The sequence below is a fragment of the Colossoma macropomum genome, unplaced genomic scaffold, assembly GCF_904425465.1.
Source record: "Colossoma macropomum unplaced genomic scaffold, Colossoma_macropomum, whole genome shotgun sequence".
In the NCBI taxonomy this organism is placed as follows: Eukaryota; Metazoa; Chordata; class Actinopteri; order Characiformes; family Serrasalmidae; genus Colossoma; species Colossoma macropomum.
Window position 1 is genome coordinate 3,420 of NW_023495459.1, and position 14,081 is coordinate 17,500.

Consider the following 14,081-nt stretch of genomic DNA (forward strand, 5'->3'; position numbering starts at 1 on the left):
ACAGGAGGCTGTCGGCTGGATATTTTTGTTTGGTGGACTATTCTCAGTCCAGCAGCGACACTGAGGTGTTTAAAAACTCCAGCAGCACTGCTGTGTCTGATCCACTCAGACCAGCACAACACACACTAACACACCACCACCACGTCAGTGTTACTGCAGTGCTGAGAATGATCCACCACCCAAACAGTACCTGCTCTGAGGGTCCATGGGGGTCCTGACCACTGAAGAACAGGGTAAAAGGGGGCTAACAAAGTATCAGAGAAACAGATGGACTACAGTCTGTAACTGTAGAACTACAGAGTGCACCTATATAGTAAGTGGAGCTGATAAGTGAAGGGTATATGGGCATACAGTAGTTCTTTGTCCAGTGAAGCTAAAAACTGCTTATCTGCTTAAGTTTATCACAGTGCTATAGACTAGTATTGTGTTCTGTGACTACAAAAACAATTATTTGACCGGAATAAAAAAGGAGTAATTTGTTACACCAAGATTGCTGTCTTGTGTATGCACTTAAAGAAACTACAAATATTTTGAGTTACATTTGTAATTAGAGTTTAATGTTTTTAAATGTCCCCCTGATGTTCTGTAACCAACTGCTCTGTGTGTATGCAAATTAGGTCCCAAGTATGGTCCCCATTATGTTATAGTAATCACCGAATTTCTGTGTTATGCAAATTTAGTCCCAAGTCCCCATTTGGCAGGATCATAACACACTGGTAAACTTACTTGGTTAAATCAAAAATCTGAGATGATCTTTGTGTTTCCTGATTTTAATTATACTTGCATGATTTTTTTCATGTCTGTAGGACCATGGGAAAGTGGTGTCCCCGAATAGCATGTCCCTGACTAGTGTCCCCCCGAAGAGATAATTACAAGAAAGTGTGTGTGTGTGTGTGTGTGTGTGTGTGTGTTCTGTGTGTGTGTGTTGTGTGATTTTCACTCAGGAGGTTATTTTATTTTAAACACACTGAGGAGCCGTAACTACAGAACCCAAACCCAGCGCAGAGCGGTTCAGTGAATGTGGTGTTGAAAGTGTGTAGATGGGTCAGTTTATCAGTGGAGACGCTGTAGAAGGACAGAGAGCCGGCCGGACAGTCCAGATACACTCCTACTGTCCCAGAGCTGGAGGGACGAGCAGAGAGTTCAGTGCTGATATTATTGTGACGGACAGAGTAACTGTTATTAGAGCAGCTCAGAATCCAGGACTTTACATTCCGTCCAAACCCACAGTCAGCACTGTCTCCTTTCCTGCTGATTGATTTATATGTTACTGCTATATAAACCGTCCCGCTCCACTCAGCCTCCCAGTAACAGCGTCCAGTCAGACTCTCTCTACACAGAACCTGAGCATAGCGATTAAATCTCTCTGGATGATCAGGATACGACTGTGAAGACCACACACGCTCCACCTTTCTGTTCCCCTCAGACAGAGAGAGATTTCTGTGCGCTGTGTTTGGATCCAGAGTGACCTCACAGGAATCTGCACACAAGAAGAGACATTAGAGTGGGTGAGTGTGTGTGTGTGTGTGTGTGTGTGTGTGTGTGTGTGACGTGTGTGTGTGTGTGTGTGTGTGTGTGAGCGTTTTGGTATTTGTGGTTTACGAGGACCTTTCAGCTGATTCGATTTGATTTGATTAGTTTAGTCGTCACATTCAGAAACTCAGCTAGTTCAGAAATAAAAGTGAGACTTCAGCTGTAATAAGATTGTCTTGATCTCCTTTTAGCAACAGTCAATCAAACAAAGAGAGTAAAATATTTCATATATGAAAAGATCAAAATAAAACTGTTATTTTTCTATAAAGAGTGGAGTCATCATGGAAAATGGCTGCCATGGAGCTGAGAAAGAGAACTGAATCCAGAAGAAGAGGCAGCAAATGTTACACCTGTTTATAAAGACAAAGATGGGTTTGGTGTGAAATATATAAATCCAGAAAAAGGTAATTTAATATTCATATAAAAGGGGGCTAACAAAGTATCAGAGAAACAGATGGACTACAGTCTGTAACTGTAGAACTACAAAGTGCACCTATATAGTAAGTGGAGCTGATAAAATGGACAATGAGTGTAGAAACAAGGAGGTGGTCAGAATGTTATGCCTGATCAGTGTATCTTGCTGAAATGTTTAAATTGGAGCAGTTTTATTTCAACAGTTGACAGCGCTTTGCACAAATTGTTTGGTTTGTATTCAGTTATTTTTGTTAGGAAAAATCTGGAATGATTGACTTTGCATTTAGTCTTAATGTTTGTTGGATATCACAGCTTTGGGTGTGTAAGTTTGATCGTTGGTCACACTTTTTGGTCATCTTTTTGTATATTTTCAGTTGTCTGTTTCTTTCTGGCTCATGATTAAATGCAGTGTCTTGTTCACACTGTCAGCTGGGCTTGTTTGGGGTGTCAGCTGGGCTTGTTTGGGGTGTCAGCTGGGCTTGTTTGGGGTGTCAGCTGGGCTTGTTTGGTGTGTCAGGTGGAGATTCAAACATTCTGACAGTTGCGCTTTGAAAGTCGCTAAAAAGTAGCCTCTACTCTTTCTGGAAAAGTAGCTAAACTGTAGCAGCTACAAATTTTGGGAAAGTAGCTATAAAGTAGCTAACTACTAATTTTTCAGTAGCTATCCCAACCCTGAATAACACAAACAACTTGATTGTGTCCTGCGATTATTGATTACAAGGACATGTTGTGTCCTGTTGTGTCCTGTTGTGTACTTGACTAAAGCTGTTGTGAGAGTTGTGTTTTTGTATACGTGACTTAAAGCTGCTTTATAAGAACAGGTTTGGTTTGTGACGACTGTACTTCAAGATACTTTGTTAACTTTTGCACCAACACAGTGATCATTACTGTATTCATAACACTTTGAACATTGATTCAGATCCACATTCTTTGACATCATTATTTATTATTCATCATTACTTTATCATGTGTCATTTATAATTTTTTAGACCCAACTCATGACTTTAGTAAGAGCAGTGTTTGTTTTGTGAGGGCTAAATGGGAGACTGGGAAAGGTATAACATGTTCATCAGTACATAAGAACTACCTTTAAATCAATTTTAGAGCTGTTTACCACAGGATTAACATTACAGTACGATATCCAAGTAATAAAGATCTTGCGCTTAATGTATATTGATGGAGCTCAGTCTTATTGTATGGTGATGGTGTCACTGTCTCTATACTGTAGAAGTGAACTCTGTAATCATATCAAACAACTGAAAACTGGAGTTCTGGTGATGCAGAAGGTGGATTTTATTGTGTCTCTAGAGTGACTGACGATGACAGTAAAGCAGCTAATAGACCAGTAGCCTGTTGCCGGTGATTAACTGAATCTTCTACCCTAATCTGTGACCTAGTTTTACATTAAAAGCTACACTGGTAGCTACGGTGGTTAGTTTAAAACTGTGCTGCAGAGAATATAAAATCTTGAACATGTGCACATTAAAACTGATCATATAAATATGTAAACATTGTCCTTACATTTATCTTTTTATTTGGCATTTAAAAAGTACAGCGAAAGGTTTCCACAGTACGAGTTTTTCTTCCTCTCACATATTAAATGACCAGTTCTGATTCACACCTCCCTCTTTTTCAGCAGTTTCAGAAACATTCGAGGCTGTTGAAGTTTTGTCTGGCCTGGACAAATCCTCAGTTTCTTATGGGCCACTTGCACCGATTAGATGGGCTTAGATGTGAAAGTAAGTTAGGCTGCATGTTTCACTTTACAGTTCATGTGTGCCTGAAAAGCTTCAAGGGTTTATATATACCACATTTGATGGAGTCATGAATTCAGGCCTCTTAGATGGTCGTCATTATTTGTTTCTCTTTTAGTCTGTTCTGGGATCTGGAATAAAGCTTGTCTGGTCAAAAGCGCTTCTGATGGAGAGAACAGAATCATGGGTAGTTCAATTAAATTAAGTTCAGCTTCAAGGGTTTGTGTATCCATTGAATCATGATTTAGAACAGCAGCGTCACACTTTCACTCCAAAATTCACACACTTCCACCAGAGCTACAGAGATTCACTCAGGAGGGGGATTTTCTTATTCAGGGATGTATTTTTCCACTGTATTCCATCTAAAACATGTACTTTTTTAAATAACCATATGTATATTTGAATTGTGGTGGTGTAAATATGTATGTAATGTTGATTTTTTTACAGGTAATCTTAAGTGAGCTAAGCTAACTAGCTGGAGCTAATAAGGTGGCAGTTCATGAAATATAACATAAGCATAGATCCTCTAAGACTGTTATCTTGGGCACAGATGCTCAACATAAATAACATATTTGGAGCTTATATATAGCTTAGCCCTTTGTGTTAGCTGAGCATTCGTTAGCCGTGGCTGCTTTGCGTTTAGCAGACTGGGGTAACTGGGGCTGCTTTATTGTGAATTGATGTCAGGTGCAGCTGTTTAATCTTGAAATAAAGACAAGAGGACTTATTTTCTCTGGAGCTGAGGGCGTTAATAGGTTAAGATACTCAAAGTACAGTATGTTGGATTGTAATGGAGCTAACCTGCTGCTAACGTAGTTAGTGATAGCGATAGCTATCCACGCTAGCAGTTTGAATTAATCAAGTTTGTTATTTCTTTATTGATATGCGGCTGTTTGCTTGTTGATTTTTAAACCAGAGTACTTTCATGGTTTTAAACATTGTAGATCAGATTTATTTTAAAGTGACAGAGTAATTTTTTATTTTTTTTAATTCAGCCAGGTGAGTTTGGGTCAGCAGTGGTGAGAAGGGTGGTGTTGGGTCGCGTGTGCTCTGTGGAGAAGCAGTGGCGTCCTGAGGTTAGCTTATGGCTAATGTTAGCAACCATTTAGACAAATGTAACAGTCCTTTATGGGCTGGGTGAATTCAGAATGTGATAAAAGCCTGAAACAGCATGTTTATCTGATCATCCACAGTTTTATACTCGGACACAGCTGGATGGTTGAATGTGCAAACATGGCAGTGTTCATGGTGACTTAAACTATAAAGGTGGGTTCATAATTAGAAACGCTGGTGTGGTGTTTCCACAGTTAGCAGAGCTGGACTAAGACTAGTTTACTCATTCTACGAGTAAATAAAGCTGAGCTGAACAGCTGAAGGCCTAAAGGTGCTCTGCAGATTTAAAAACTGACCAGGGCAGCATTTAGTGTAACACCTGTTCTACTGTAGTTCCTGAGAAAGATGAAAAGTATGATCTATGTGAGGTCTATACTGACGTTTTAATAAATGAATATTTTTAATTACATACAGTAACGTTTATACCATGGAAATGAATTTTTGGATGTAAAACATGTTTTATGATTGTTTTATTTGTGTGACATTTTACACACCTTGTAGATTTTAATATGAACACCAGCTTCATTCCGTCTGTAGCAAATAATTTATAATAATTGCACTGATTTTATCAGATAAACACCACTGAGGTGTTTAAGGAGCACCTTAACTCAGTGTTTATATATGTCAGCACATGTCTCATATGAGTATAACATTATCATTGTTAGAGATGAAACGATATTAAAATTTCATATCACGATTATCATGACCAAAATTATCACGATTATCAGTATTATCGCGATATTGTTCAAATGTGTTGAAAAGTAAAATAAATTAAAAATAAATACTGATACACAAACTGAAACTCGTTTCACCAACTTTTATATTAACACAAATAGAATTGGCAGCAATATGCACTTTTTGTTTGCATAAACATAAAAAAATAAGGTCAATACATTTTTAGTATTACTTTTGTATTACTTACAATACTTGTAATACTCTGTAAACAAAAGAATAGCAAATGTATTATTATTACTGTTATTATTCTTATTATTACTGTTGTAATTATTATTATTATTATTATTATTATTATTAATTACAATAACTAGGGATTTCCCTGCATAGAGAATTAAATCTTGACCAACTCTGAGGTGGGTCTTAATGGAAAATGACTACTTCTAAGAAGTGCTGCACTCGGGGGGTTTCTGTCCGAACTGCAGCTGCAGCATTATTGTGCCGCTGTGGCGCTGAACCCCTAATCAACACAGCGCACCAGGAAAAACAGCCAAAATCACAGAGGAATTGCGTGACCGCGCTGTGAGCTGCAGACACTGTAGAACTCACACAGTGTGTCTTCACCTGTGGAGCTGCTTCTCTAAAAGCATTTTAAAACTAAAACATAACATAAATTAACATGCATCTGAGCTGCGGCAGAAACACTCCTAAAGTTTAATCTCTGAAACTCCGCTTTTCCTAAAAGCAGCACGCAGCGTTTACTTGCGCGAGGTCCCGTCTCAAAGCACACTATCTTCCCTATGTAGTGCACTTTGTGGATTATGAAATAGCAAATCCTTCACCCAAAGAGTGCAGGAAATGTTCACAATAACAATATCTTAACAACAGGTTACAAATTCCCTATTTAAAACTCAGCTGCTTGTTGATGATGATCGTGTTTGAACAGTAGCGCCCTCTGTAGGGGACACTGAGTGATTTGAGACGGTGTTATTCTCTTCTCAGACAGTAAACACTGCAAGCGAGAAAGGGGAGCTGTGCAGATTGAACTTCTGCAGCGTCTCGTTACCTCAGAGCTCATTTTGGAGACTCTGCTCCACAGAAATGTGTTAAAAGCTTTAGTTTCGATTCACAGTTTTTTTTTTTACTCAAAGCTTCATTTTATATTATTAACGAACCATAAGCATAAGTTAAACCACACAAACCATGACATTTCTTCTATTTCGAAGTCGACAGACTTCTCCGTTAAAGTTAACCTTGCATTCTTGCAAGTAGCGGGTGGTGGTCGCGAAGATGACTCGTTAGGTTTGATGTGTTGCCCCCTTTTGCCGCTATTTTCTTTCGGCCTGTTCTGCAGACAGGGTGGTCATCTGCAGACAGGGTGGTCATCTTCAATTAGCTTTCCTTCTGCACCGTTATAAACCCAAAACATGACCAAACGTCAGACTTGGTCTTCTTAGAAGGCTGAAATATCTCAGAATCTCCGAGTTTTTCACTTTAACGATACTTTAAAGTTCAAATGGTACTACTAACCGTCATTAATTTTACCGCGGTTTACCGTGAAACCGGTAACCGTTTCAACTCTACAAACTACTAGCTTTAGGTAATTATCCATTAATATTAGGAGCTGATCTCAATCTTACCATTTCAGATCTGGATAGATCTGTTAGGACTCCCCTCTTATTACACCAGAACGCATCTGCCAGCTATTTCAAAACCTTCATGACCGACCTAAACATTTCAGATCCCTGGCGTTTAAAAAATCCCACTACAAGAGATTTCACTTTTTATTCATGTCGTCATAACTCTTATTCTAGAATTGATTATATCTTTATGTCCCCCAACTTGCTGCCATTTATCACTCATGCTAGCATACTACCCATACTTATATCTGACCATGCTCCAGTTCATCTGGTGATATGTAATAATCGAAGTAATGGCAGTGCAAAACGTTGGCGTTTTAATGTACATTATCTTCAAGATAAGGAGTTTTTGGCATATCTCAGAAACGAGACCAAGCAATTCATTTATTTAAATAAGTTCCCGGATACAAACCCTCACACAATGTGGGAAGTTACAAAATGCGCAATCAGAGGAAGCTGCATATCTTATTCTACTAGACTTGCCACCATGCGGAAGAATAATATTATTTCATTAGAAACAAAAATTGCTCAATTAGAGACTATGCAAAAATACAAACTTGATCCTCACAGGATTGTCATCATACGTTCTTTAAAAGCTGAATTCAGTGACTTGTCTACTACAAGGGCTGAGTTTTCATCACTCAGAACTAGACAGCTATATTACCAACAAGCTGATAGGCCCAGTAAGATTCTTGCTATTAAACTTAAACAATCTGAGAGATTAGCTTACATAGATGCTATCAAAGGTTCCTCTGATAAGGTGTTTACAAACCCTTCTCAGGTAAACAAAGTTTTTTTTATGATTTTTATTCTACTCTTTACAAATCCCAAGCCCCTGATGACCCAACAGGCATGCATTCTTTTTTAGATCATTTAAACCTCCCATCTATATCCACTGTCCAGGCAGAGCAATTAGATTCCCCAATTCCACTAAGTGAATTGAAATCTGCTGCAGCTTCAATGAAGAAACGCAAATCTCCAGGTCTTGATGGCGTACCTCCTGAGCTTCTTCTTGAGCTGTGGGACATAGTGGGCCCATTGTTATTGGACTCCATTAATTATTCTTTACAAATAGGTCATTTTCATAAGGATCAAACTATCGCGTTGATCTCACTGCTACTCAAGCCCGCCAAAGATCCTTTAGACTGTACGAACTACAGACCCCTAACGTTACTAAATGCCGATATTAAAATATATGCCAAAGTTCTCTCTAAAAGACTTGAAGGCTGCCTATCAGATCTCATACATCAAGATCAAACTGGATTTATTGATGGTAGATTTGCTGCAGATAACATTAGGCGTGTCTTACATGTAACTGACGCGTCAGGGATGCGAATAATTCTCAAGCACTTTTCAGCTTGGACGCTATGAAGGCTTTTGACAGACTTGAGTGGCAATATCTGTGGGCAGTGCTCAAGAAGTTTGGTTTTAGGCCCTCGTTTATCAAGATGATTCAAACTCATTTTCAGGATATAAGATAAATTGGGACAAGTCAATTCTGATGCCCATCGGTCGATATAATGGTAATTTAAACCTTCCTGGTTATCCAGAGATACAGGTTCAAACATCTGACTTTACATATTTAGGTGTTAAAATATATCCAAATCTTGCCCTTATTCAGAAGCACAACTATGCTCATCTCCTTAATAAACTTACTAAGAATATGGAAAAATGGTCTTTACTTCAAATTTCCATGTCTGCCAGGATTAAAAAATAATGAATAAATTGTAGTAAATGGTAGAAAACACCTGTGTTTGTTCACAATAAGAGATATTAAGAGAGATGAGAAGATAAAGTCTGATTATGGAGGAGATAATCTTACATGGTGCACCGCTCAACGCAAGGTGAGAACATGGGGGGGGTGTAAAGTGCTCTAATATTGATATTATATTAATCTAATAGTCAATATTATATCAAGTGTATATTGATCTAATAGCCTGGAGGCTTTATTTAATCCCTCATTGTTCTTTCTGTGTGTTTTAAACCTTAAACATTTTCTATCAAACCAGAGCTCATTCTGACTGCACAGTGACGTCAATGTTGTATTATGTAAAAATGTGTTTTGTTCATCTCTGTAGACGTTAAAAGACAAAGTTACTGTAACATCATCCACTGAAAAGATCTTTGATCCATGTTCACAGGTAACAGCACAACAGAGCCAACTAGCAGTTCAGCTACTAAGCTGAGAGTTACTGATGGTGTTTAAGGTTTTCTGTATTTGTTCTGGTTTAGGAGTGATTGATGTGTGAGTAGATGAGACTGATGTCTAGTTTATGAGATCATTACTGGGTTTATAAGAGCTGAATGTGGCACTGTTTAGACTTTATTTGTAGTCAGTCAGTGATCTGCTAGCTTAGCTGACCTTTTGCATGGTTGAATTTAAGACTTCTATTTAATATTTTCCACAAGACTAATGTTGATGTTCTCTATACATTGATTTTTATTTTCTTTTATCGCTCCAGATAAATGATGACGTGAATCAAACGAGAACTACATTTACTTCAAGAAACGTCACACGTCATGACCATCTGGAGACCGACATCCCGGTACATAAATATTTGATCCTTTGAAGTTTATTCCTAATTAGATAAAGCTCAGTATTGTGTCCTACTGTGTTCTTCACTGAGGCTGTTGTGAGGGATGTTTTGTACAGGTGACTCAGGGCTGCTTTATAAGAACAGGGTTTGGTTTGTGACGACTGTACTTCAGGATACTTTGTTGACCTTTGCACCAGTACAGTGAATGTTACAGTACTCATGTTACGGGACGGCAGGGAGGCTAGTTGGATTATCTGAAACATTTGAATGTGACAAATTAGCAAAAATAGAAGAAATAGAGTGAGGAGCAAATACTTTTTCACAGCACTGTGACACAAAAGAGTAACTGGAGTTTTCAAATTATGCAAAACGCAGATGTTGCACCACTGCACGGATTAATTCAATTCCATCAGCAGCACTGACTACATAAAAATAAATGAAATAATCAATAATCAATAAATATCTCAGTCGATCCATAGTGGACCAAGATGATCTATACCTGGCTAAAATGTGTTTATTTGTAGTCATTTCCATTTTAATGATGCCTTTAAAACATCCTAATTAAATGTGAATCATGTTAGAGCTAAACGTACAGTACAGTGTCTGTCAGCTAAAATGATCCATGTTGATGCACCATAGAAACCAGCCACACACACTGTAGATTACCTGCTGACGGATTCACTCGGGGGCTTATTCATATTGGGATACAGCCAATTTGGAGTTCACACACAGATGATAACAGCCTGCTTTATAGTTATTAAATTAAACATGAGCTCTTAATGAGGTGTATATTTTAATTAATGCAGAAATTGCATTGCATAACGGGGGGATGACACACTAACGCATACTCCCGCGAGAGAGTGCACGAGCAACAAGGTGGCGGCCGACAGATACAGCTTATAGTATGCAAAAACACCTTACTGAAATATTTTCCTCTTATCGCATAAAAAACCTACTTCTCATCCTAACGACCTGGAAGCAATAGAGCTATTCATCGATCAGTCCTACCATCAACTGATAATCATGAATCAGAACAAAGAAGACGGGGAAAACAAAACTAAGATGAACTCAACTCCTACCTGCAAAAGACCACGTCCACCCAGCTCACCGGAAGATCCAGAGCTTCAAACAAAAGCGGCGCTACACATAGAGGTCAGTGACATCTCACAGTCCATTGACAATAAACTGTGCAGTCTCGATGTGAGAATTTCACTCATTGAAGTTCTCCACAAAGAATTCCAAGTGCTTTGTGATAGCTGGGAATTCAGCCAGCAACAAATCACTGAGCTGTCTAAAGAAAACAAAACCCTACAGCTTTCCATTAACAACCTCACATCCCACCTATCAGCCGTAATGAAAGAAAACACACAAATGAAGGAGACAGTACTAGAGCTACAGGCTCGTCGTCCTTTCTGGCATTCCTGAAAATCCAGCCGAAGACCCCGAGAAAACCGTACAGGAGTTCTTAATCACCAAACTAAAACTCCCACCCGATAACATTTCACCACATCCACCGCCTCGGAGGGAAAAACGCCCAAAACAAACGTCCAAGACCCCTCGTCGCCAAAGAGGAGCACTATAAACATGAACAACTAATGATGAGCAAAGGAGAGGAGCTCAAAGGAAGAAACTGTGGGATTAACGACCGATTCCCTCGCGAAATACTCGACAGGCGCAAGAAACTCTTCACTGTAAGAAAGCAAATGATGAAAGAAGGTAACAGAGCAGTCATATCTGTGGATAAGCCGTATGTTGATGGGAATTTATTTAGAGATAAGGACACGACACCCTGGATATATTAAAGGTAGAGTGCGAAGGTGTGGAAAGAAGAAGAATCATTATTATTGACAATGACATTGTTTATACAGTATATGAATATTATTGACTAGACAGACTACCCAACAGACAATGATTGACATCAGTCTACCTGTTTATCTGTCTGTCTGTCCATCTGCCTACAGATCTCTCTCTCTCTCTCTCGCTCACACTCTTTCTCTCACTTTCTCTCTCTCTCTCTCTATAGCTATATGCACAGGTCCAACTTTGTACGAAATTTCACACACACACACACACACACACACACACACACACACACACACACACACACAGGTCTCCATTACCAAGTGTTAAAAAGACTACCCAGCATCCCTCTCACTCTACTTTATCCTCACGTATTCTTTCTTCCTTTTTCCTCTTTTCTTTTTTCTTTCTTCTCTGTTTTTGGTGATTATCTATGTCTTCATTTATGTTCCATCTTGTACATTTCTGGCTTTGTCCCAACATTCAAACGTAACAACACCAACATATAAACCTACAATCCCAAATCATGACTTATATATACATATAAAGGTAACAGCACACACATATACACAGCCCAACAATGAAACACAGATACATCATATTACGCTTAACTTCCTTACATGTCACAGCTAAAATTTGAACATTCACAAAATTTGCAACATTGGATCTCAGGAGAAAAAAATTAAGATACATAACAGCCTTGAAAGATTAAATGCAGATATATGCTTATTACAGGAAACTCACCTAACAGAAAGAGACCAAATCAATTTGAAATCACACCATTTCAGCCATATATTTTCAGCCCATTACAACTCCAGACAAAGAGGTGTCGCCATCCTAATAAGTAAAAAAAAATTTCACACACAATTCCACTATCGCTGACCCTGAAGGTCGATTCATTATAATAATTATTACTGTTAACAACAATAAAATGACCATTGCAAACATCTACGGCCCTAATATTGATAATCCCACCTTTTTCCAAAACGTTTTTGAACAACTCTCGAATCTTTCAGACTCTCCAATTATTATTGGTGGAGATTTTAACACAGTCATCGATCCAAGTTTAGACAGAACAACCAACCCTAGAATCATTCGTAATTGGAAATCTACAGAAACAATAAAACAGTTCATGAGCGATTTTGGTCTTGTCGACGGTTGGCGACTAAAACACCCCAACACAAAAGAATTCACATTCTACTCACCAGTCCATCATTCATATTCACGTATAGATTACTTTCTAATAAGCAACTCACTCAATCAGAATCTCAAGCATACACAACTTCACCCCATTACAATAAGCGACCAGGCCCCTGTTTGAATCATCTGAAAGAAAAACAATGTAAACCAGTCCTAAGGTGGTGTTTTAATACATCTTTGCTTAATGATTCTGAACTTTCAACCTACATGAAAAGAGAATGGGCATCCTTCCTAGAAATAAATGACTCCCCAGAAATCCAATCTACAATATTATGGGAAACTGGAAAGGCAGTATTAAGAGGGAAAATAATATCGTATTCCACATATAAGAAAAAGAAGAACTTAGAAAAAGTAACAACATTAGAGCAAAAAATTAAAGAATTAGAAAATACAATAGTAAAGTAAAAAGCCTTTGACAAAGTAAATTGGAAATTTCTATTCGCTACAATACGCAGGTTTGATTTCGGAGAGTCATTTATCCAGTGGATTAAGATCTTATACCTCACCTACGTCACTATATATATACATATACGCCACTGTAACCATTAACGGCATAATATCACAGCGCTTCACTCTTCACAGAGGCACTAGACCAGGACGCTCTCTCTCCCCACTTATTTGCTATATTTATAGAACCATTAGCTGCAGCAATACGCCAAAATGTCAATATTGAAGGAAATCAGACGTTAAATACTCAACATAAAATGAGCTTATATGCAGATGACATCCTACTTTTCTTACAAAACCCATCATCCTCAATAAAAGAAATGATTCAAACTATTGAAAATTATTCTAAAATCTCAGACTACTCAGTTAACTGGTCCAAATCCTCTGTTCTACCAATACATAAGAACCTCTGTCCTTCACCGCTACAGACACTCTCTATTCCGTTAAGCACTAATTCCATCACATACTGGGGCATCAAAATCTCCCCCCCCAGCTTTCAGAATTACCCAACCTTAATTACACCCCCCCTTCTCAAAACAATAAGTGATGACCTCCAACGGTGGATAAACCTTCCCATTTCCCTCATAGGTAGAACAGCTATTATCAAAATGACAGTACTACCCAGAATTAATTACTTATTCTCAGTGATACCTCTTCAACCTCCAGTAACCTGGTTCAAGACTTTAGATACCACTATCTCAAATTTTTATTGGAGAAATAAACCACCAAGAATCAAAATGACTACATTACAAAATTCAAAAACCCATGGAGGTTTAGAAGCTCCAAATTTTTACAATTATTTCCTCGCAAACCAATTACAACATATTCTAAAATGGATAAATCCCAACCGGACAGATTACACATGGATCGATACAGAACAAACACTATGCAAAGATATCCAGATAGCAGACCCACCATGTATCACCCAAACACTGAAAAAACAGGCCTGCTTTAAAAATCCAATAATCACA

The 14,081-nt window shown here is 38.3% G+C and overlaps 1 protein-coding gene across 4 annotated transcripts in view; it reads right to left on the reverse strand.

The window, feature by feature from the left end:
* Nucleotides 1-939: 939 nt before the first annotated feature.
* LOC118802147 (butyrophilin-like protein 9) overlaps nucleotides 940-14,081 on the reverse strand; it is a 72,943-nt gene continuing 59,801 nt past the window's right edge. For all 4 annotated transcript variants that reach the window (XM_036562622.1, XM_036562621.1, XM_036562620.1 and 1 more), the window contains one exon: nucleotides 940-1,480. In XM_036562622.1, the coding sequence (XP_036418515.1) occupies nucleotides 954-1,480 (527 nt within the window). In that variant the 3' untranslated portion in view covers nucleotides 940-953. The remainder of the gene's footprint in view (nucleotides 1,481-14,081) is intronic.